The sequence below is a fragment of the Malus sylvestris genome, chromosome 9 (assembly GCF_916048215.2).
Source record: "Malus sylvestris chromosome 9, drMalSylv7.2, whole genome shotgun sequence".
NCBI classification, from domain to species: Eukaryota; Viridiplantae; Streptophyta; class Magnoliopsida; order Rosales; family Rosaceae; genus Malus; species Malus sylvestris.
In genome coordinates, this window is record NC_062268.1 from 24,017,498 (window position 1) to 24,043,122 (window position 25,625).

A 25,625-nucleotide genomic window follows, 5' to 3' on the forward strand; every position below is an offset into this window, starting at 1 on the left:
ACGAGTCGAAACCATAAATAAGGTCTGTAGGACAAGACTGTGCACCTAAATTGGATCCAATATGAGTATATGGTGCCAAAGGGGACATAATAAACTGGCATGTGCGATATCTATGGCTAAATCACAATCACCCTAAGTGCAGTTTTATGAGCTCAACATTATTCAATCACATATCGTATCATCAATGATTCACATAACCAAACACAACTTACTTGAACTTACTTGAGCGTCCACAGCACCACATTTATATGTATAAATCATCACATACCATTTCATGTATGAATTATAAACTTATATGCATGGCATTATGGCATAATATCATTTAAACACATATTTCTGGGAAAAATATCAAGTATGTAATATATACTGAAAACCAAAAGCCCACTCACTGGTATGTCGAAGGGTCGTAGCCCCCGAGTCACCCTTGGATACGCTCGTCCTTGGGATAAGTCTCACCTATATGCGAATTAAGTATAAAAACGTTATTTTAAAGCACATATGCAAAACTAGCTAATAACTTCTCATACATAGCTCAAATTGGGTATATGGATATACGACAGTGACCTACACAACCTCAGGATCATCCCCAAATTTTTAGATTATTTTTTGGACCTTTCACACGCCGCCACGCACAGGGAATCCTGACGGATTCCCTAACTGCCATTAGGAATATTCCATTAAAACCCAACTGAATCCGTCCAACTAACTAACGGCATTGGAATATTCCGTCAAAGTTGAGTGAATATTCCGTCATCCCTACCATTGAATCTCCGGCGACCGTCGCTGGTGCCGGAAACTGGGTAAATCTTTGAAACACTTATTCTCCTTCGTTTCTTTACCAAATCTTACGAAATTTAAATCAAAATGAAGCTAAAGACAAGTAGAAACATGATATAACAATTTGGGTCCTTGAAATTCACGAGAACACGTCTGAAATTACCTCGACTTTCCAGGCAAATTTAAAACTTGTCGATCTCCACTTTCTGACGTCCAAAATCCTCAAATGAACTATCCTTAGCCTCCTAGGGACCTCACAAAGCTTCCTATAAGCTTCAAATTCCATAAAAACAAGCCTTAAATTTTTGCATTAACAGTACTTCATTCGGGGTTAGGGTTTCCACGTGATTTCGAAGTAGTTCTTACCTGTAAATGGTATGGATGCGTTCGTCTGAGCTTCACGAACACAATGGTGTCATTTTCCACTTCGATCAGTCACGTTTGCAAAGGTTTTGGTTGACATCCGTACATAGAAAGGAGAGAGAGAGTGAACCGAGAGAGAGTGTGTATGGAAGTGAGAGAGATGAGGTGATGTGGATGTGTGTGTGTGGTCTAGGATTGGTCAACAACCCAAAATACACAATTACTTATTGGTCCCAAACAATTAGGATTTGAGAATAGCGATCCACAAACAACACTTAAACCACATCACACAATTTAACGTCCATGGGTATTTCCGTCATTTCACATCATCAAGAATAACATAATGTACATCTCCGGGACGGGCTGTGACAAATTATGTATGATTCTTTTTTTTTCTTTGTCAAAATGTGTGATTCTATTAAAATCTATTGTTTTGATGGGATACGCATTCTACGAAAGTAATTTCAACGATCCAACCGTCAAAATTGTTTGTATAAACTCTTAAATCACCTACATAAAAAAATCGCAAAAAACAAACATTAAGAGATTATGTAACAGCACAAATTTTTTCGACAGTTATAAACAAAAAAATCACTATTTAACGATTATTTTAGCTCCGATTTTAATGATTTTTTACAGCTACACTCCTCGACCCTATATTAATACAATGAAAGAATTTGATCTTGAATTTAAAATATTTACACTCGTAGATATCACAAAATCTTATGTTATACTTAATGGAAGCATAAAATAAACTCTAACTGTTAGTGAATCTATTGATTTGACGGGATACACATTCTACGAAACTAAACTAGTTTCAACGATCCAACTATCAAACTTGTTTGTATATACTCCGAGATTGCATACGTAAAAAATCACCAAAAACAAACATTAGAGATTAGGTAGCAGGACGAAATTTTTTTACGGTTATAAATGAAAAATCATGATTTAAAGATTATTTTAGCTCCGATTTTGTATTTTTTTTTCTTTTTACAACTACACTCCTCGATCCTATAAGAAATACAATGAACTAATTCGATCTTCAATTTAAAATATTTGAACGCGAATTGATTCCCCTTGCAACCTCCTCCACTTTAGGCAACTAACCAAAACCTAAGTCCTTACTTCGGACCTACACCACGAATCGGTAGCACGTTAAATATACTAAGCAGATAGTTTTCTTGCACCTAACGCACCACCGAAATACTAATTCTGGGTTCTTTTTTCAAAAGAACGAACAATGAATGAGTCAAAAAACTATGTTACAGGCAAAACATATCGAATTTGATGGCAACAAGTAACGCTGCGCTTCATGTGTAGTTTGTGTAATAAGTTAAGAAAGATTTACTGTAAAATTGATGGTAGAAAGGAGACAAATAAAAGAAAATTAGAACAAATGTACTTTATTTTTCAGTACACTAGTATTCAATCGATCGTCTATTGAAGTCTATTAATCCCGGGAAATGAGGGGAGAACTGCAACAAGAGCATCACCATATCCGACGGGATCTGTTAAGATAAAACGAAAATTACATGATAACGTGACACCAGTAGCATCAACAAAATCCGGCATTAAAATAACTGAAATGTATAAAAACTTACCGCCATCTTCTCGAAGTATCCTGATAACCTCCCCAGCTACATCAGACTTCAAAAGAAAAAATGGATAAGTCAAAAACCATGTTAAAAGATACGGGACAACAGCTGGGAGGGGAAGAGAAAATTGAACACCCTGCGCCTGTCATCTGTGCATACCTCAATCGGGAGCTCCCCACCAAGCTGTTCTATGTAGCAAATCACTTGTCCCTCCTTCACGGTTTGCTTCTGTTGTGTAAAAAGGAAAATATTAGAAAAGTCACTTAAGAGACTAAAGCATTTTGTCAATGATATGATAAAGAGAGTATATCGGTTGTATATAATAGTGCGATATACAGTATAGTACAAAATGAACCTATACTAAGCCGAAAAATTAACAAGCCAAGAAGAAATACAAGCCCATCAAAGGTCCAAAATTAAGCAAAAGAAAACAAATCATCCCCACTTCCTGGCAGTGTGCCAGCCATTACTGCCTTTAAGCAAGCACGAAATTCCACAACTTTTTACTCAAAATTAGCAAATCATCGTAAAAAGATGTACCTCTTTACATGATGGTGGAGCACGCTTCCCCTTTATGGTTCGAGATCTCCTAAACAACCCCACCTGCACCATTGGTTATTTTAGTATCCAGATTTTATAAGATGATAAAGTGCATGTTGTTTGGCTTCTTACTCGTGGAGAACGAATTAACACCAAGCCATCATCTGCCGCTCTATCTAGCAAAGTCTGGATACTCCTCGAAGACGATTCTTGTCTAGTGATAGCTACAGATTGTGTAGGAACAGTGCCATTCGAATCAACTGCTTTAGCATTTTCACTAGCACTAACAGGAACAGGACTTGGGGGAAGTGGTGTGCTAATTTTTTCAGTCAGCTGCCTCACCACATTTAACCGAAATCCACCGATCTGATTATGTGGTTAGATTGTGTGTATTAATAATATACCGGATGGAGGATCAACAGAAGCACCCCATACTAATAGGAAGCATAAAGAAAAAAGGAGAGTGGTTCGGAATGAAAAATTTAATCGTATGTTGCAAGATTATTTACAATTCATGTAAATTATTAAGTTAAAACAGAGAAACAGTCTTGCTTACTTTTACTTTGACCTCTGCAACTGTAGTTGTATCACATATTGCTGTGAGCAAAGATTGTATCTACAAACAAGATTAACCAATGTACAGGTTTCAAACTCAAAAAAGTGGTCACAAGCATGCTTTTTTGTGAGAAAATGATAAGAGAAAATTCTGTAATCTAATTATAAAGAAAACGAAAGCCATGAATTGCATGGCAACGCTAACAGAAGTAAACTTCAACAGGAAAAATTTATGGGGGCACTTCAACAACCTATGATGCGTGGATACTTCAATTTGGTCGTGTGTTAAGATAATATTGGAAACAAGCAGTAGACAGATTTCATAAAAATATCCTTATATTTCACAATACCATCCAGGTCTATACTAAACCGGCCTAGAAATACATATTTTACAGTCTAAGAATGAAACTTGTCTTTTCTTTCTTATATTCAAGTACTAAAAAGCATTATGTTCAGATATACAATAGACCATAGCAGGATTTCCCAAAACCAGTGATGAAGATTAAATGCATGCAACTTGTGGGTTATAGCAAACCTACCAATAACCTATTTTCTCCCTTTTTTTTCAACACAAACTAAAAAAGTAAACTTGTGCAACTAAACGCAACTGGAAGGATTTTACATTTGCTCTTCATGTTTGTCTTAAATGCAACTGGAAGGATTTTACACTTGCTCTTCGTGTTTGTCTTACCATTTGATACATAAAAAGCATGCCTACATTCAAAACTGCACTAATCTATAATTATTTGTCAAATTTAGACATGGGGCATAGAATAAGGGTCGTAAATTATTAGTGAACTTACCTTGTCAAAATTTTGAAGGAGCTGGTTTGTCGGACCAGAATCTCCACTCTCTTCAGGAACCTCTTCTAAACTTGTAGCAGCTATTACATCATCAACAAAAGCATTGTGTTATGAATAGATTATACATTACAAGAACCGATATTATCATGTCAATACCATATGCAGTGTAAATATTCTTTGAGTTTCTACAAGCTCGTACTTCAAACTGTCATATTCAGTAAACGTACCTATACTAAAAAAAATGTCATACCCAGTTACTATGCCAACGGGACAGATTCTCAAGTTTCACAGCTCATGTATTGGAGGGGAAACAAATAAAGAATGAAAGGGAAATTATGACAGAACAAAATATAGAAAGAAAAGATTAAAAAGTCTAACATTTACAAATCAGTCAAACTTACAATATCCGTCGAATTATACACAATAATAATCCCAAGATAATGCCTACCCAAAAATTACTGGATATATAAATATGACCAAATATGACTTAACAGGTTTCAAGATGAACACTATATTTTTGGAAATGCAACAATGTACCTCCAATCATTTGTTCAATAAAAAATATGATAAACAAATATCATTCGTCGCTTCAACATTGATTGAAGAATATAATAGGAATAGACTGTAAAATCACATACCATACCTAGACAATGTAACTGAAGAACAATGGATTATTTTTCTTTGAAAAACTGTTTGGTAAAGTGCATATAATTGCATTTGTAAATATATCCAGACTATCAAATATCAATTTCCATGTCATTTTCACTTCAGTATGAGCTACTGCACAAATTTTATAAGCTTCAAATAAACAGAGATTCTAATGTAATAGCATGTAGATATTATGTACATGCATCGGTTGTTGAGAAGCCATTTGTGATTGAATAAGAATCAAACAAACTTGATGTTTCAAGTACTGATAAGCAAACTCCAGATTTGATTGATGTTTCAAATACTGATAAGCAAATTCCAGACTTGATGTATAACTACTGAGGGACGAAAAGGAAACAATTTATATCAATAAAATGAACTTACACAGGGTTTCTAGTGATGGAATGCTGCGCACATGTAATACTTTCTCTGGCTGTCTTGATATCGATAAACATGAGTACAATTGTGGTTTTCTCCCTGTCCAACTTCTTACGCCATATGACTTTACAACCCCAACTCTTGCTCTACCGAAATTCAAGTTTGTGATTTTAGCATTCAATGTCCCTAGGCTACCTGCCACCCAAATCCTATCAGAAATGATCAAATAACTAAAATCATATAATAAAATATGAATCGTGCAGTGCATCGACTAGCTTGATATAAGAAATGATTCCACGAAAAATAAGCAGACAATAAGAACCGTTTAATTAAATTTCAATCAGAATCTGTTGCAATACAATTGTAACATATATACGACCCAAGAAAGCAGTTCTTCACCTTTTCTATCTTTCTATATCATTTACCAATTACCATAAGAAACCAGACCCAATTGAATTCAGAATCAGATTCACAGGAAAATTGATGGCAAAGCATCAAACAAGTACTAAGCACTGCTGCATTTACATGGTTAACCTATTCTATGATCAGTGCAAAAAACTTCCACGGATACATGCTGCAAAATCCCAACCCCAATTTCCAACTGGATCAATAGATTAATTAACCAAAAACCCACATCCCCAAAACCAAAAACAACCAATATAAACATTGAAGTCAGAGTTTTCTCAAGTGTGCTGTCTGTGTGTGGAAGAGAGAGGGAGAGAAGGAGAGAGGGAGAGGGAAGAGAGAGAGACTCACTGGAAGCCATGAAGATGGATGAGCCTGAAGGGGGGCCAGAGAACGAAAGAAAATGGAAAGAAGTTTTAGACACTTCACAGAAAATAACACAAACGAAATGTCAGTGAAACACCGCAGAAATCAGAGAGAAGGATGCAGAGAGAGAGAGAGAGAGCGAGAGAGTAAAAGTTACAGACTTTGAGAAGCTGAGACACACGGCCAAGAAATGACAATTGAGTAGGAGGACCAGTTAATCACTACCCAACATACAGCTGGAAACTTGGATACGTAGTGGCTGGGGCCAACCGGCCCAAGCCCAAACATTGATTTTCCTCAACATATTTTGCCCTTTTTTTAATTTTTATTTTCATCTCTTGTTTTCAAATGTATAGTCATGTTTGGTGTGCCAACAAAATTATGTTTTTGTGTTGGTGATTTTTAGTTTCAATTGGACTCTTGGTCTTCTTCAATCTTGATGGAAGGTTTCAACTAAAGTCAGCAATGGATGATTTGATTAATCTAATTTTACATAATTAGAAACCATTCTAATTCAATTTTGTAGGAGTATCCACAAACTGAATAATAGCATCTAGCAATGGCTATCAGCTACCTAGATTAGCCAGAATATGTTTGAGTTCATACAACAGATATTTAGAACCTTAGTTATGGTTACAGTATTGTGGATGCAAATTTCTTCCTCCTTGATCTGGGACAATTTTGCACCTACAAAACAATTAACACCTTAGGTTAAGGCCAAGAGCCTCACGCGCTCACAATGAATGGAGGGGGGGGGCTTTGGCCGAAGAACCGCCGATGCCAAAGTTAGAATTTAGAAAGAAAGAGTGTTTAGAGAATTTTGGGATTTTTGCCAAAGTGTTGGAATGATGTTTTTGGTGAAAATGGGAGCTTATTTATAGGAATAGGCCAATCCCTTTTGGAGAGGGAGTGGCCGGCCACCAGTTAGAGTCTTCTAGGTTAAATTTTGGTTTAATTAGGAGTTATGAAATAATTCCTAATTAATCAAAATAACTCCCTAATTAACTTAGCTAATTATTATCATAAAAAGGAAAGATGTGATAGAAAAGGTATAAAGCATGGCTGATTTATTTTGGGGATGAAAGATGGCCGGCCTTTTGTGGGAGTTAGGGTGAAATGAATGTTTTAATTGACAATTAAGGGATTGATTAGGTGATTAATCCCTTAATTAGTCAATTATTATGATTTTTAAAGAAAGGTTTTAGGAAATATGAAAGGAATATATTATTTAGCTAATGGATTAGCTAAATAATGGAATATAAAACATATAGAATAACTTAGGTTTTGGGAATTACCTTATAGAAAGGATTTGATGAAATAGACTTTAAATTGTTACCTATTTTGGGCACTTTTAACTTGGTTGAAAGATGATTACCCGCTGCTCGCGCGTAGGGAACCCGTTATGCCTCAAGGGTATTTTTGTCCTGTTTTGCCCAAAAATCCACGTGTCGCCTTGTGATTATTTTTGGCTCCACAAATGCCCACACACCTGTTGGGCTGCTCATAAGAAAGGGTAGCAGGTGTAGAGATCATCTTGTTTTAGGAAACGTAGGATTGCTTCCTATTTTTATGTAAATTCTCTCTTTAATAGGAAATTAGGTCCTTCTAGGAAAGAGAAATAAATTTCTCTCAAAGCCTATTTAAGTGCACCTTAAGTGGGTTATTAAATCAACTTAGAGGATATTTGTTCCCCCTCTTCTAGCAATCTTCTACATCTTGCCCGTGCAAAGGACTATCTTTCATTGATTTCTTCGTCTTTTCCGTGCCGCACCGATGTAAGAAAAATTTAATTTTTTCTTGTCTTATTCTTGGATAGTGCTATTACGGGGCAGCCGTCGGGGTGGTGCGGTACGTCGGCTGGTAGAAGCTAGGAGTCGGCTCGGCATGGGCCAAAGAGGAATCGTGGCATGGGTCATTGCTTGGGCTGTTTGGCTTGGCTAGAGCCAAGGGCAACTTGTGCGGCCAGGGCTGCGGATTGTGGTGCTGGGGCGCCGTGCTAGGCAAGCCACATGACTCATGTCCTTTAGGCTCTTGGACCTTACTCGGGCCAGGCTGGCGACGGAAAGAAATGAGAAGGTCGTGGGCCTCATGGGTTGCTGGAATGCTGGGCATGCAGGACTTCTGGTTGCTAGAATGCTGGGTTGATCTCATCTACTAAGTACCGTGAATGGCTTTGGCTGCTTAGTTATCTTCGCTGGAAGTAAGGTGGACTGCTCCCGAAAAATGAGATAAAGAGGATCAAGGCGGATGCATTGGCTCGTCTGATCATTGTCGTGGAGCCTATTATGAATGACGGTGGAAAGAAGAGACCTTCCTCGCCTGCTCAAGAGATACCGGTTGATAACAATTGAAGACTTCCTCTGCTGCTCATGAGGGCATGCCTGCTGCCGAGATGCTTGTGATTGACATAACTTCTTCCAATAGGAAGAAAAAATGATGCTGCTAAATCTGAGCCTGTGGCGTTTGCCATGTCGAGAATTGCTAGTACGATTGCTGATAGGATTGCTCAGCATAGAGGTCCTGTCATGCCCCCAATGCTAAAGTCTGTACCAAGATGTCTGTTAGGAGCTAAGTCCGGTTCACCTTTGGAGAGGCTTACTACTATTAATAGTGATAAGGTGGACTCTACTACTAAAGTGGCGCCAAGGCCTACTCCCTTTACTGCTAAGACTGATCCTGCTAGGAATGAAGAGACTGTTCGCGTAAGCAGCTGTGAGAAATTCACTAAGCCTGCTTCTAGGAAGGCTGAGATCTGTGTGCTTTTGAAACTAGATCTGCTTGAAGACATGGACGCCTGTGCCAAGTTTGTTGATGGCGGTAGAAAGGTTGTTTGCCCAAGTTCCTTTGCAAAGCATACGACCCAATATAGAAGGATTGCTCTACTTGCTATGATGTATATACAGCAAAGCTGCCAAGAAGGTGGCGAAGACTATGGCAGTTGAAGTGTATTCCTTGGCTGAGGAGATCAAGAGGTTGGATTATGAGCTCGTTGAGGTTGGATTATGAGCTTGTTGTTTTGAAGGGGTATAATATTTCTGCCCCCACTTATCTGCAACTTGAGACCACTCACCAAGAGATCATTGACTTGAAGACTAGGCTTGACGCGATCCAATTTAAGTATGATAGTTTCTAAGCTTCGTTTCACTGCTTATGCAAAGGATGAAAAGTCGATTTCTGCTTATAATCAAGTGATCCACTTCAAGAGAATTGTCGATAGGCTTGAACCCCAAGTGTTGGAACTTCAAGGTGTACTGAAGATAAACGAAAGTCTGAAGAAGGAAGTGGATGAGCTGCAGTGCGTCCGTGTTGGTCTGCTTGAAAAGAATGAGCAGCTGAAGGGTGAGAAAGATGGGCTCAAGGTTTCGAGACCTTCTCTATTTCTTCAGAATACTTGCTTGCTTTTACTTTTGAGGCTTCCATTGGTGAAGTAGTTGGAGAAGTTGGTGCCCAAGTTGGGGCAGCCGGGGGTAAAGCGCTAGATGATGACGCCGCTAAGAGCGTTGCGGCTGCTGAATGTGTGGTGACCAAATGGTCGTGGGATGTCTAAGATGCTAAAGTGTAGTCATCTAGGTAGCCTTTAGGATTTTCTTTGTTTTTCCTTGTAGCTCTTGTTTTGCTTGAACTCCTTCAACCTTTGCTAATTGTTTATAAACATGTTTCCTTCACTTTTCTTCATCTTCGCTTTTTTTATTGATGCCCTAACCTTTAAACTTTATAGTCCAGTGGCAGGCGTGCTACTTTTTTTATAAGCAGATAGACCCACATAGCCTATGTAGTCGTAGGTGTTGGTGTGGAGCTTTGCAAAGTTGTTAGCCGAATGCTTTACTTACAGAAGCAGACAAGTCCGCGTAACCACTAGGTTGTTAACCTTGGCTTTCTCCAATTCCGTAGGTTCTGTAACAAGTATCACAACACTTTAGGACTTGGTGTAGGTTGTTCCGCGCTTGGTAGAGGTGAAGTTTGTCGACCACGTAGCATGTCAGCAGTGGATAAAACTTCGTATATGCACACTAACTTGTTTAACCTTTCACAAGAATGTGCGGCTGTATAAGTCTAGCATGGTTTTACTACTTGAAGGGTAAGTCGTAGGCAATCTTCCGGAAATCGTAGGCTACCTTAGTATACTCGGCAACAACTTTAGGGTTCCAAGGGCAGCCGTCTGTAGGGCGTACTGTGTAATGTGCCCCTTCCGTCTCTAGGGCTCGGTTCCTCACGGATTAGGCCAAGAGACCCAAAATCCTTCAGTTAGCTAAGCCTTGAAAAAGACCATTGTGGCTACTTCTAGGAATCTCGATGCAAGCCATTGTACATCTAGTTATACTAGGACAACTAGGCTCATCCACGTCTAGATATTCGGAGTGTAAAGTTTATCTTCCCGTCTTGGAGAGCTGACCCATATGGGTGTTGGGGAATTGGTTTACCCTCTCGCACTGGAGAGCATGGTTGGTCCCTTAGGAGGTGCAATTCCTGCGATGAGTCCCTAAGAAGGGCGCAGTCTTCTTTTGAACTGCACAAGTGATTAGTTGTTGTAAGCATGCAACCGAGCCAAGTTGTGATTACTTATAAATTCCTCATTGCAAAACGAGTGAAATGAACGAGAACTTAGCTGTAAGGTAGGAACTGCATAACAACTAGATAGTCCTCAGCTTGTGTGGTAGTGCCCATCGAGCTTCTTGAGTCTTCGGGCTTTGATGTAGTTGGAGGTCACACATGGTACCTCTTCAGATTGTTAGCGCTCCACTGCTTTTCGATCTTTTTTTTTGTTGTGTAATTACTCTTGTTGCCTACTCTACTAATCTTATACAGACCTTCCTAGATGAAATTCATCTTTTTGGAGCCTTCTCTGCTGGCAGTGATGAAGGCTCTTCTTAGAACTAGATCTCTAGGCTATAACTACTGGATCTTGGCCCTTTTGTTGTGGCTGGAAAGGAATTGTTGCTGGTAAGTTGCGATGCGGGTAATAGTCTGCTCGCACTTCTCCTCTGCCAGATTTAAGCTTATGGCCATCTCCTTTCGGTTGCTCGTCTTTTGGTGGTGTGATATGCCCATAGACATCCAAGGAGTTCGTCTGGCCATTTTCTTTTCTTATTGGTGAGGGATTTCTTATGGTACTCGAGGATCATCTTAGTGGATGTTTTGGCCCGCCTATTGCCTGGAGGATATCTTGGCGTAGACATGTGCTGCTTGATGCCATATTTTTGGAAGAACTTCGCCAAATCTTTGTCCATGAATTGCAGGCTGTTGTCAATGATGATGGATTACGGGATGCCAAATCGACAAATGATGCTCCTTCATTTGAAGCTTTCTATGTTCGTCTGAATCACAATCGTCATGGGCTCTGCTTGTATCTATTTGGTGAAGTAGTCGATTACCACGATCATCATTCATTTGCCCCTAGTAGTCTGGCTGGTGATTAGCTAGGAATCTGAATGAAATAAAAGCTTTTTTCACCACTAAGTCTTTTGTCATTTGAAGGCCTGCTAGTGGGGCTTCGTACTCTACTTCGTTGTTAGATGCTTTGAAGCTTAGAGTGATCGCCTACTCGAGCATTGAACTGTCTGGGGTGGCAAGAAACATGGCTGCTCACGAGCCTTTGTAGTTGGATGTGTTGTCGACATGCAAATGCCAGAAATCTCCATTGAGAGAGCAGGTGTGGCTAAAGTGTGTTCGGCTGCCTTTGGGGCGTCATTGAGCTGCTCTATTACGTTGTCAAGGCTAGGCTTAAAGGCGCGGTAGGGAGCAGTGGAGTTGGGGCTATGTTACATATAGTAGGAGATGCTCAACTTCTGGTATTGGGCCACTCTAGAGTTGAATAATGGAGCAAGGGTTGGTTAGGGCCATGTGACGCGTAGCAGGAGGTAGTGCTTAACTACCGGTACATGTTACTCTTATGTAGAATCTTCTGGGGCGACGAGGACAAAACTTACTTCTAAGTGTTTCTTTCAATGTTCGTCTGCCCTTGGCGTGTCTTTTGGGCCGAGTTGTTGCGTTCATCAAAAAGCTTTCCATCCGCCAAGGTCTACGCCTTTATTGTCGCGCGTCTGGATTCGGTAAAATAGTGCGTCATGATGATGACCGCGTACGTTTGAAGGTAAAACTTGAGCTTTCAGGTTACAACAACTATTGCCAATGTTAACTTTTGAATTTCTAATAGCATCGAGGATAATTTTTGAACTGTAGAGTATAGTGTAGAATACAGGTAGTCGGGACCCTAGGTCTTCTCGCATGATGATAGAGCTTATTACTGCTTTAGATACCGTCAAACATGCGAATAAGTCATCCGCTGCTTCCGGTTTAGATAGTAGGGATGTGACGTTGAGTACTTCTTTAAGTCCTTGAATGTACATTGGCGAGCCTCGTCTCAAAGTGCATGCTTCTCTGCCAGAGCGAAAGAGTTTGCTAGAGTTAGATCTTCTTTCATGATCAATTTTCCAAATAGCGGGGTGGTTTGCTGGAAATCCTTTTTGGAAAGCTGCTTTAGCTATCGAGTTGTTGCATCTGACTATCCTTGCCTTTTCTGCTTTGAACCTCCTCACATAGTCGCGAAGCGACTCCTTTGGGTTCTTCTTGACATCGAACAAATGGTCGGACTTTTTTTTGATCGAGCGATAGGATGAATATTCTTTGGTGAAAACCAAAAAAAGTTTGTCGAAATTTTGAATGGATTGTGGCGGCAGGGTGTAGAACCAATCTTGTGCTTCGCTTTGTAGAGTGGTGGTGAATATCTTGCACATGAGATCATCGTTGTTTTGATAGAGGATTATTGTGCTTTGGTAAAGCTTTAAGTGTTTCTCCGAGTCTTCATCCCCTTTGAAAGATGTGAAATGTGGCATGCTGAACTATCGTGGAGGCTCTGCCTGCTCGATCTCTTCCATGAAGGGTGACCTGCTTATGTTGGTCATGTTCCGTCATAGTGCCTCGTCGGTGACCTCATTACGTTGGAAATTGTGTAATCGCTTGGTCAAGAGTCTCTTTACTTTTTCCTAAATTTGTTTTTGTTGGGGTAGCGGAGCTCTCGGCTACCCTCAACTGTGACTTGCTGGTCTAGGCTGCTATTCCATGTGTTTGGCCCGTCTATGCCCTGGATGCGGTGCATGTAGCACTTTCCTAGGAAGCGAGCGAGTTCTTCGCAGGCTGTCAGTTGAACTTGAGCCGTATTGAGTGACTGCTTCTCTCCGTCCGTCGTGTTGCCTACTCCGATGTGAGGTTGATGATGCTCCTTGTGGGCTTAGCCGCGAATGAACACTTCGCCTAGAAGGCTGCTCATGTTGATTATCGGAGTGTGACCTCAACTGTGAATGTATGCTCGTCTGTGGGCCTAGTCGAGAGTGCACGCTCATTTGCGCTATAAGACGGGAGTACATGCTATCTCGGGGGCCCAATCGGGAGTGTACACTGCCTGAACGCTCTGTTCGTGGCTGGTCGAGTAGCTGTTTACCGGGGTACTGCTGGAGAGGTTCTTTGTCTTCCCTTGTCCTACTTCTGGACACCTCATCTGGGGCACATTGCATCTCGGTGCGCTGCAAGAGCTGGTTCACCAAGGTCGTCTGCTGTGCGAGGGCGCTTGTCAACTCTATGACTTGTCGAGACAAGTGTTGTTCTCCATTTGGGTTGGAAGAGTTTGGAAGGAATGTTTCTCCTTGAGTAGTGGAAGTGTAATAGACTTCGGGCGTGAGATTTGAGTTGGGAAATATCAAATTAGTGAAAAAATATGGTGAGAATGCCCCCAGCTCGATGGTAAGTCTGGATAGTTGAGATAGTCTTGGGCCAACTTGGGCTGTTTGGAAAGCGACAGGAGCAGACTGGGCCGCGGGAGCAGGTTGGGCCATGAGAGTAGGTTGGGCGCAAGAGTGGGTTGCTCGACGGGAGCAGGCTGGACCACGGCAGTGGGCTGCTTGTCAGGAGCAGGATGGGCCACGATAGTGGGCTGCTTGGTGGGAGCAGACTACTCAGAGTGTGATGCACATGGGTGCGAGGCTTGGGCTCAGCTTGGCAACACAGCGTAGTGTGATGTACACAAGAACAGACTACTCGAAGTGGATTTGCATAACACATAACAAGATGAAGTTGTTTAGTAGTTACCGCCATAGCCAAAAAGCCTTCATCCCATGCAATTGTTTTGTAGGTTTAAACCCCTTTGAGCCTTGTTGAGCCTATTTTCTTTGTTAACAACAATATCCCTACCTAGCCTAGAAAATGACCATCCATACCCTTGTTCTTAAAGTATGGTTGAGCATAACTTAGAAGGAATTCCTTTTGATGAACATTGTGCAAAAAACAAGTGTGGGGGAAGGGTTTCAAAGTGTGTGCCAAAGAAAAGGGCACGGGTTTGAAAGAAAAAAAAAAACAAAAACGTGGAAAAAGAAAAAGAAAAGAAAAAGTGTGTAGAAAAGAAAGAAAAAGAGTTGAAAATAAGTGAGAATGAACTCACAAGTGTTGATTGTTGAATAAAGGGTCTAAAAGTGTGAATCTGGCCCTAAGTGTTTTGTGAATTTTCCCTTTGTGTTTAAGGTGGATTTTTGCATTCAAAAATGAATAATGCCCACTATTGCTTTAAGAACGTTTGTTTATCCTTACTTTTCTTTGTTAGCCAATACCCTAGCCCCGTTACAACCCTTTGACTTCTATCTTGGGTATTATGTGTTTCAATCTGTGGAGTTTGGAATTGGTATGAGCATATGGAATCCCTGGTTCTCACTTCTAAGTAGTAGCAGTCCGTTCATGAGATCATATATATATTCATGCATTTATAATTCTAGAAATTGCTTTCTTTGTTTAAAACATATATGAGTATTAGTTTTCATGTTTACATCAATCTTCTCACATATACCTAGTGTAGGGTGTGTAGTCAGAAAATCTGAGTGAAAATTGAGTGCATATCTAGTAAGGAATTGAGAGAATTCTCTAAGGCATGTTACTACATTCAAAATGTTGTTTTAATTGATTAAATGTGAGCTAGTGAATGGTGACTATGATTAAGTATGCTCGAGGGTAAGGATTGCTTAAATCTATATGAGTGGTGATCTTTGGCATGTCATGTTTCATTGGAAATCCCTGAGGTGAATGTTGAAAGGTATAGGTTATGTTTTGTTTGTTTTATTTTGCTCGAGGACTAGCAAAAGCTAAGTGTGGAGGAATTTGATAGGAGCATATTTATGCGACTTAGTTAGTTGTTCTTGTGCATTTTTATTGTTATTTCTTAAGTTATTTTAGTGTTTAAAGTCATTTTCGTGCAATTTCAAGTTCTAAGGACAAAGTATACAGAAAGGTGCATTTTGGTGCCTTTTGTAGCAGTCTTGGGCATGAGTTGAATAGCTTATGCTTGGAGCAATAAAGATGGACGAAATTGAAGACCAAAGCATGCTAGGAATCAACTAAAGAAAGGAAGAAAAATTAATTCAAGTCAAGGAAGGAAAAGGAATCCAAGACGAAGAAGGATTGATCAAGTTAAAGTTTCCTAATCCTAATCTACAAAGGTTTCAGCTACAAAGGAGTTCTAAACACTTTGGGATATCTAATTCCTTGCTCTAGGAGGATGCCGCACCCTTCTCATCAATTATCCTTCCTTGCCGCATAAGTAAACACATTCCCTTTTAATTTAGGACCCAAATCAGCAAGGAAAACTCATTCTCTTCCCTTGTCGCATAGGAAAATCCTTTTCCCTTTATTTTTAGTCTTTGCCGCACCTTACATTCCCTTTTCCTTAGGATTCTGACTTTAATTCCTATTTCCCTTTAAGTTTTGGTTTAATTTCTGTTACCTAAATTATTTCCTAGCCTTAAATACCCTAAAGTCTTTAAATAAACACATCCAGCAGCACCCTTCGGGGAATTCTACAAATCCTTTGACTACCAAAAACACTTCCAGCCATTCTCCCATACAAACCACCATTCAAACCTTCACCCAACCCTTGTGCCGCAACAAAGAGAAAAAGGAGGACCCTTGGACGTGCTTGCCATTCAATTTGGATTGCTGGAACATTTTAGGTGTTTTCATTCTTTGTTTTCAATGTCTAAATTTATGTATCTTTGTTTTGTGAACATGAGGAGCTAAACCCCTTTTAGCTAGGGGGAATTTCAAAACCATAAATATATTTGCAATATGAATTGATTACTTCCAGTTGTGATTCTGTGAATTGTGAATGCAATTTACTTAACTGTTTGATTGATAACTTATTCTTGTTTGTTGATTAAGGGTGCTGAAGGATTTATTTTGAAAAACATGTTCATTTGAGCAACATCATATAGCATGCAATTAACAATTAAAGGCGGAATCATGCTTGCATGCACTCAAAAACAAAACATTACCATGAAATTCAAAGCCTAGTAGATTGGTGAACCAATAATCAACTCAAAACAAAGTGAGTTGAACTTATTACCTTTGTAGATTCCTCTTTGCATAAGCAAAGGCTAATCACCCAAAGAGATAGGGCCTTCATTCCTTGCTTCTTAGATCCATGGATTTGGATGGAAGAATAGGTTCTCCAAGTTCCCAAAATTGAGAACCTCTAAGTCTCTTCACCAAGGTTAGATTGTAGAAGAAATGAGTGACCTTGGAGTAGTAGGATTGCTAGATGTACCCTCCAAGGTGTTGGCCTTTTTAGAGAGAAAATGGAGAGACAATTCTCACCAATTTTCCCCCAAAATAAACCCTTTTAACACTTAATGAATATTTAGTTATAAAGTCATTTATATAGTCACTTCTTTAAGTGACCTAAATAACCAAAACCCTAATTCATCACACTATGGCCGGCCATTTAGGGGATTTTGGGCTTTTGGGCTTTAATGAATCTTCATTCATTAAATTGTCATACAACTTAAGTTAATGGGTTTGACGTTCGAAGCCCATTGGGCCTTAAGGTCCAAAACTATCCCGAAGTCTTTAACGAACTTATTCGTTTGATTAATTAACATATTAATTAATCCTTGCCATAAATAAATGATTAAACCATTTAATCATTCTTACTCATTTCCGTTTAATCTTCAATCTCCACCTTTTATGGTGTGCGATCCATTAGGTTCCTTTTAGCGAGGTAGTGGGCGATTAAAACCATTTTACATCGATTGTGAATTGAAACTATTTTCAATTCTCCCTTTAGTGATTACACACGTTTAGGGCTTCCACAAACCATGAGTGACACCTAGCAGCATATCATGGTTACCCAAGCTAATCAGAAGAGGATAGAGAACCTATTCAGTTTGGGATTACAAATGCAATATGGTCCTTCTCTAATCTAATACTCTTGACCACATTGTTTGGTATGATAGTTTATTTATTCATGTCTACTATCCAATGTGATTCGTGTGTGCTTATATGATTTCCTTGAATGTGATTTGGAACGCATTCCCTAATCTCATTCATACTCTGGCCAGAGATTCCAAATCATATCATAGAGTATTCTCCCTCAACTGTTTGAAGGTTAGAGATCCCTTGTTGCGCATTCACTTGTCTCCATAGCTAAGTGGCTTAACCCCAACGATGCCGTGGACACCCCGAGGGGATGACTTTGACATAATCAAAGATCAAGGACTTAACCACAAGACAACTGTGATGCCTCAGGTCAAAGGACTACTTTGCATTATCCCAACCATGAGTTCTCATGTGACATGGAATATAAGAACTTTTCGTTGATCACGTTCAGTGAACTCATTCTCTATTGAGCACCTACGTACTTGTCTTGATGTCACACACACCAATGACTCGAGACTAATCACTCTCCCTGAGAGAAGACATAGTACGTACTGATCTTAACGGACTGTCAACGCCCAATTGACAATCCTATGATTAGGAACGTTTAGGATGTGTCTACGAAAGAATGGTCTCATGAATCTAACTTCATTAGATTACATTCTCCCAATCACATATTCCTTGGACTTTATCGTTTAAGCATATAACATTTATATGAGACGGCTCAAACAATAATGTATGCCCTTTATATGTAAAACTAGATTAGTTTAACATGTGAAATGTCCGTAAAGTATCATCACATGATTGGCTTTAGGGCACATTTCCAACAATCTCCCACTTGCACTAGAGCCAATCTGCTTGGTCATCTTGATGATACCTCTTCTGTAGTCATTTCATAAATGGCTGAATAGTAGGCCTAGACAGTGGATATCTATATGTGTTATCCACAGAAGCAACCTTGAGAATAACGACGTCACCATTATACATGATTCTCAATCATGTGGTTCAGTCTCTCATTTGTGTTCGGATCTTGATGAGACCTTGATTCCCAGGCTTGAGCTATCGCCCCATTAGTGTCATACACTTTCTGGTTGGAACCGAATAGAGAGTTCATAAATGAACTTTCCCATCCAAACAACATTGTTTTAAACTTCTATATGGCAATATATTTTGCATTCATAATGGAACACACTAAAGTCATTACTTTAATGTTTCCATCCAAATATCTCTTTAGTCATAATAAAGAGATATCTGTTTATCTCTTCATTCATAATGAAGAAACATCCAATGATGGATTAGATTCATAATCTAATACATTTACGCTTCCATTACGTTACTCTAATTCTTCAACATTCTTTGAGGAATATATCCTTTAGTATTTCTTAAATACTTAAGGACTCACTTGACAGTTGCCATGGTTTTGATCCTGGGCTTGCACTGATATCATCTTGTACCGTTCTAGGTACAACTCATATCAATGTTTTTCATACAATATGAAATACATAAATCACCTTTCTGCTTATGCATAAAGGATTCAATTTACGCATTATTTCTATGGGAGTCAAAGGGTACGTTCCCTTTTAGAAGGGCAACTTGCTAGTCTCACTAGAATCGTCCTTCTTATTGAAGTTTATCATCATATGAGAAACTTCCTAGCATCCATTGTCTATTATTAGGGATTTGATATAATCCAATTATATCATGAAATATATCATTATAGATTTCCATCCCATGTATATAGACTATATCTCCCATATACATTCTATCTTCATATAATGTATTAAAGTCATAACTTTAACGAAGAAGTATTCTTTTCATTTCCAAAATTAATATATCATATATACTTAAATTTTAGGAACATGATTAACTCCCACTAATCTTTTGTAAAACTCGTAAACAAAAGATTCATTTACATCTTGATGAGAAATCAAACGATTTGATCCTTTTTCCTCATAAAATGCAAATAGCTCCCACTAACTTGCTAAGATCCATGATGGATGGATCTCTACAACTTACATGTCTTGTGATTTATAGTTTTGGACATATATTATCAAGACTATCTTAATAATGGTTTCGGAAACCCATATTATGTCAAAACATTGAATCACCATTTTAGTTGTAGCTAGCAATCTTCGAATTAATTGAAACCAAGCCTATCTCAAAGATGGTTTCTTCAAAGTCAACCATTCTCTTTGATTGTAGTTACCTTAAGCTACCAATTAGCTATGAAGGTTTCATTATTTCGAGTCAAATGGTACTTTACCATTTCCTTGAGTATATATCGTATATGCACTCAATGTAGTCATAAGGATTTTCATTCTTATCGACTACCTTGGAGCTTGTGGTATAGGAACTAGGTTGTTATATTTGTTGATTACTATCTTGTCTCTCAAAGAACCAATTCTTTGAGTTCTATCTCTCGTTCATTTGCTTTTAGGCAAATCACATTGTAGAATTACAATGAACTACCCAACAAAACAACATTTGTTAGTTGGTTTATAGAAGCGATATCCAAAAGTTATTTTAAGGATATCCTACAAGATTGTTATCAAACAAATATTGCTTATTAGCACACAACCCCAAATCTTTAACATGCTTAAGATTTGTCTTTCTTTTCCAACTACATCTTATGGAGTCATGAAAATATTGGAAGATCTTCTCATCGACAATCATATTGTTTTAGAAGTATATATCCTATATATGGGTAATAGATAACATTTAACGAACTAAATCTTATTCAAGTTCGTTCTTCTCCTAATGGAGAAATACATTATCTTATGATGCTATTTTCCTTGATATCTTTCAAGGAAACTCATCTAAAGTGTTACCTTTCCTTGGATCAAATCTAAGGAGGTAAATACTTTAGATATCTTACTCATCTATTTACATTTCTTGAATTCTTTGAAACCTTTTGCAAAGTATTCGGACTTGTGTTTATTCAAAATAAACTATAGTCCAACCGAGAGTGATCTTCGGTGAATGTCATATAACATGAGTAGTATTATGTTGTGGACAAGTGCCACTAACATCTAAGTGAATTAACCTCAACAACTTTGTGATTCTTTCTTCTTTCCAAAAGAATAAAGATTCGAACATTTTGCCTCTATACAATTTTAACAAGAAGGTATTGGATCCGGATCTAACGATCCAAAACATCCTTGTTTCACCAACTCGTAACTTATGTTTTAGAGGTATCACAATTTAGTTGGGATTAGTCACTACTTTGCAACCTTTTGGGTTTTAAGCATCATTATATTCTAAACAGTTAACACTACCATATCATCTCTACTATAGAGACAATCAATTAGATTACTATAATCCAATTTCTTTGGTAGTTCATATGAGGAAGTAAGTACTATCTGCTTTCGCAGAGATCTATATCTTATTCACGTTCCGTATGTGAAGCACCTTTTCTTCTCTCATATATCTTCTACTTCTTATTAGTCACACTTTTACAACGATTTGTAAAACATAGTTACGAATACGGAATCATACATTCAAGTAGAAGAACCAACTGTTTTGAACTATTCAAGAACATTTTACAACACCTTCGAAAGGTGTGTTCTTGACACTTGCAAGACATTTCTTGCAAATACCCCTTCCAATGTCCATCCTTTCATAAAGAAAGTTTGTTCCCTTGGAGTTATTTATCTTCTTTATTTGACTTTCACCTTTGACTACATTAGTCATGGTCCCTAAACTCCCACTATCTCTCTTGAAACATTTTTCAATTGTGTTATACACATCAAACAATTTGGAGAGTATGTGGTTATTGTTCACTACATAGTTTACCATAAACTTAGTGAACCATTAGGATAGGGAAACAAAGGTGAAGTCCTTGCCTAGTTTCCGTCTCGTTAAGTGGTTTAACACTTCAACACTCAATGATTCAAAATCATCATAAGTCCATGTTAATGGACTATTTTTGTCAACCAACCATTATGTTCTAAACATAATTACAAACTTTCAAGAGTTGTACAAGGCAACTCTCATTTCTTCATACAACAATTTGTAAGTGAAGAATCATGGCACATAAAGTGTCCATGCCCTTGTGCTTACTTCTCAAGTTCTTTGTTCAATTAACAAAGAAATAAGCACTAAGTGTTTGTATTGACTAAGGGTTGTTCAAAGCAACTCTTATTTCTTCATACAACAATTTGTAATTGAAGAATTATGACATTAAAAGTGTTGTCCTCTCTATGATAGACCTTTTCTAACATATTCTTCTAATGATACATTATCAATAGGAAGATTGTGAGGATGAGACTACTTAGGTACATTTACAAGCCATTAAAGACAATCTATGGTTTTGTAGTACCAAGTCCGTAAACTAAACGTTCGGCTTTTATTTGTCAAGTGTTGGATAGCGTTTGCAAATATATTGGTAAACAAATACATAACGTATATAAATTGATTGATTTTAAGTTATTTGATTCGGGTCTTTAAATCAAATAGCATCACCTACTATTTTTGGCAAATTCCATATCCCTCATTGGAATTCGAGAGTTTTGGATGAAACTCTTAGTAGGTTATGGGAGGCTCACTACTACCAAGCCCACCTCACAATGATATGATATTGGCTAGCATTAATAATAATGAGAGAGTACGCTTACTCATTTGCAACTAATGCAAGTACCCATCTTATTTGGCCTCTAGAGAATGTCACCTCACAATGATATGATATTGGTTCCATTGCACTTAGTTAAGTCATTCCCACCATGCTTAGTTCATGAAGGGTTTCAAGAATAGCCTCACGATGATACGATATTGGCCATCCTCGTTGCCTACACTCACCTCATCATATGTATATAGACTCCTCCTGAGTATAAGCATGCACTTTGTACTTCCCCATGATAGGGTGAAGCCGGTGTACAAGTCATAAACGATTGGAACTACCATGGTGGAAGGCCACGAAAGAATGTTCTAAGCACTCTCACGCTTTCAACTTAATATTGGTTTGGTTGAGGGTTTTCGGTCTCATCACATATCAATATACATTTTAATCTCTATTAAAACAATTTTGGTCCTATTACAACTATTGGTCCATATGATTGTTTTAGTTGTACATAATACTCCCACTATGCTTTTAAAACGGTTTTTAAAGCAAGAGTATATGTTACTACTAACATAAGGTTTGCATTCATTTGATGGACTATATAGTTGCCTTAGGGCCTTAGGATGACTATGAACCTTTGTTTAGATTCAACACGAGCCTTGTGTTGAATCTCGGTCTAGGGATGGAGATTGATTTTAGTTACGCGTTTAATCACATTAAGGTGTGTTGTCTTAGGGGCGTTGGACCCAATTACTTCATTTTCATGCATATCATATAAAGCAAGAAAGAAATACTTCAAAGTAAAGGATGAGCTTATGCTCATTACAACATTTGCATAAAACAAATTACCTTAAAGTAAAGAAGGACTTATGCCCTTTTACAACATTTGATCAAATCAAATTACAACCAAAATCTAATCTACACATTCCCATGGTTCAAACAAATTTGAAACGCCTTTCACATAGCTCAATTATATTAGGCTTAGGTTCATAATCATCCTTTAATTAATTAACGCTTTAACTAATTAATTGAATGCAACATTTTCATTTGGTTTTTGTATCCATAAAATTGATTTAAGTGGAGCTAAACAAAATGAAAATCCAATTCTCATTTAAAGAGACAAAACAATTTTGTTCTCATCCTATTTGGGCCATCATGCAATAACCACAACTTTTTGGGCCATATTGCGAAAACATAAACTTTTGGGGTCACTTTGTAAAAACACAAAAGTCACTACTTCATGTAAATACAACTAGAACCCAAAATTTAAATAAATTCAAAACTTCATTAAAGGAGCAAAACAATTTGTCCTTTAGCGTTTTTAGGCCTTAACGTCAAAACGTAAACTTTCGGGTCAAAGTACAAATACACAAAAGTATCAAAACTTTATGTAATTGCATAAAAGCCCCAAAAATACCCTATTTTATTAGGGTGGCCGGTTTTTAGGGATAAAAAGGAGTGGTGGGTGTTTTGATTTATTAGTTTTGTCAAAAACAATCAAGTAGTGCTTTCACCTTTCATAAAAATAATATATGTTTTGATGATTGATATTTCTTTCATCATTTATACAAATATTTAACACTTTAAATACTTTCATAAAAATAATATATGTTTTGATGATTGATGTTTCCATCATCATTTATACAAATATTTAACACTTTAAATACATGATAAATCATTTGAAAAACATATATCATAAACTTTATGAAATAAATCAAAACTTTGAATCAAAACACAAACCTTTGTGTTCTTGGCAAGAACATCAAGAACATATGAAGAACATCCATGAAAACCCATAAGAGCTCCATGAATGTTTTCATGCAATAAAACTCAAATTTTTATCATTCAAAATGAGGCTAACATCCTAGGGTACTTAGGGGTTCCAAAAGTCACCTTAAAACCATTTTAACAAGACAAACATGAACCCAAAAAATCACCCTTTGGATTTGGCCGAAAATCCCCAAAATCATGACACCAAATTTTAGCTCCAATATTCATGCTCATATGAACTACATCTACAACATTTGAGATGGCAAATTTTCAAACAAAATTTACATTCAAAGAAGCAAGAATAAAGCTTGTAACAATTACAACTTTTAAATCATAAACTTATGAACTACAAAACCCAAAAGGATTCACCAACTACTAGACCTAGGCTCTGATACCACTTGAAGGATTTATTTTGAAAAACATGTTCATTTGAGCAACATCATATAGCATGCAATTAACAATTAAAGGCGGAATCATGCTTGCATGCACTCAAAAACAAAACATTACCATGAAATTCAAAGCCTAGTAGATTGGTGAACCAATAATCAACTCAAAACAAAGTGAGTTGAACTTATTACCTTTGTAGATTCCTCTTTGCATAAGCAAAGGCTAATCACCCAAAGAGATAGGGCCTTCATTCCTTGCTTCTTAGATCCATGGATTTGGATGGAAGAATAGGTTCTCCAAGTTCCCAAAATTGAGAACCTCTAAGTCTCTTCACCAAGGTTAGATTGTAGAAGAAATGAGTGACCTTGGAGTAGTAGGATTGCTAGATGTACCCTCCAAGGTGTTGGCCTTTTTAGAGAGAAAATGGAGAGACAATTCTCACCAATTTTCCCCCAAAATAAACCCTTTTAACACTTAATGAATATTTAGTTATAAAGTCATTTATATAGTCACTTCTTTAAGTGACCTAAATAACCAAAACCCTAATTCATCACACTATGGCCGGCCATTTAGGGGATTTTGGGCTTTTGGGCTTTAATGAATCTTCATTCATTAAATTGTCATACAACTTAAGTTAATGGGTTTGACGTTCGAAGCCCATTGGGCCTTAAGGTCCAAAACTATCCCGAAGTCTTTAACGAACTTATTCGTTTGATTAATTAACATATTAATTAATCCTTGCCATAAATAAATGATTAAACCATTTAATCATTCTTACTCATTTCCGTTTAATCTTCAATCTCCACCTTTTATGGTGTGCGATCCATTAGGTTCCTTTTAGCGAGGTAGTGGGCGATTAAAACCATTTTACATCGATTGTGAATTGAAACTATTTTCAATTCTCCCTTTAGTGATTACACACGTTTAGGGCTTCCACAAACCATGAGTGACACCTAGCAGCATATCATGGTTACCCAAGCTAATCAGAAGAGGATAGAGAACCTATTCAGTTTGGGATTACAAATGCAATATGGTCCTTCTCTAATCTAATACTCTTGACCACATTGTTTGGTATGATAGTTTATTTATTCATGTCTACTATCCAATGTGATTCGTGTGTGCTTATATGATTTCCTTGAATGTGATTTGGAACGCATTCCCTAATCTCATTCATACTCTGGCCAGAGATTCCAAATCATATCATAGAGTATTCTCCCTCAACTGTTTGAAGGTTAGAGATCCCTTGTTGCGCATTCACTTGTCTCCATAGCTAAGTGGCTTAACCCCAACGATGCC

At 37.9% G+C, this 25,625-nt stretch overlaps 1 protein-coding gene across 1 annotated transcript; it reads right to left on the reverse strand.

Moving 5' to 3' along the window:
- Nucleotides 1–2,402: 2,402 nt before the first annotated feature.
- Nucleotides 2,403–6,632, reverse strand: LOC126582343 (uncharacterized). Its single transcript, XM_050246468.1, has 10 exons — nucleotides 6,592–6,632; nucleotides 6,416–6,487; nucleotides 5,666–5,854; nucleotides 4,634–4,713; nucleotides 3,832–3,891; nucleotides 3,408–3,641; nucleotides 3,276–3,338; nucleotides 2,895–2,963; nucleotides 2,742–2,787; nucleotides 2,403–2,648 (listed from the first exon to the last, which is right to left on the reverse strand). Coding segments are annotated over exons 1-10 (885 nt in total). The 5' UTR covers nucleotides 6,593–6,632; the 3' UTR covers nucleotides 2,403–2,577.
- Between the last annotated feature and the right edge of the window lie 18,993 nt (nucleotides 6,633–25,625).

What these genes read in the sequence shown, in the direction of transcription:
- LOC126582343 (XM_050246468.1), bottom strand. An exon ending in TCCATCACTAGAAACCCTGT is followed by an intron (nt 4,714 to 5,665) that starts GTAAGTTCATTT and finishes ATGATGTAATAG; the next exon opens with CTGCTACAAGTTTAGAAGAG. An exon ending in GATACTTCGAGAAGATGGCG is followed by an intron (nt 2,649 to 2,741) that starts GTAAGTTTTTAT and finishes TTATCTTAACAG; the next exon opens with ATCCCGTCGGATATGGTGAT.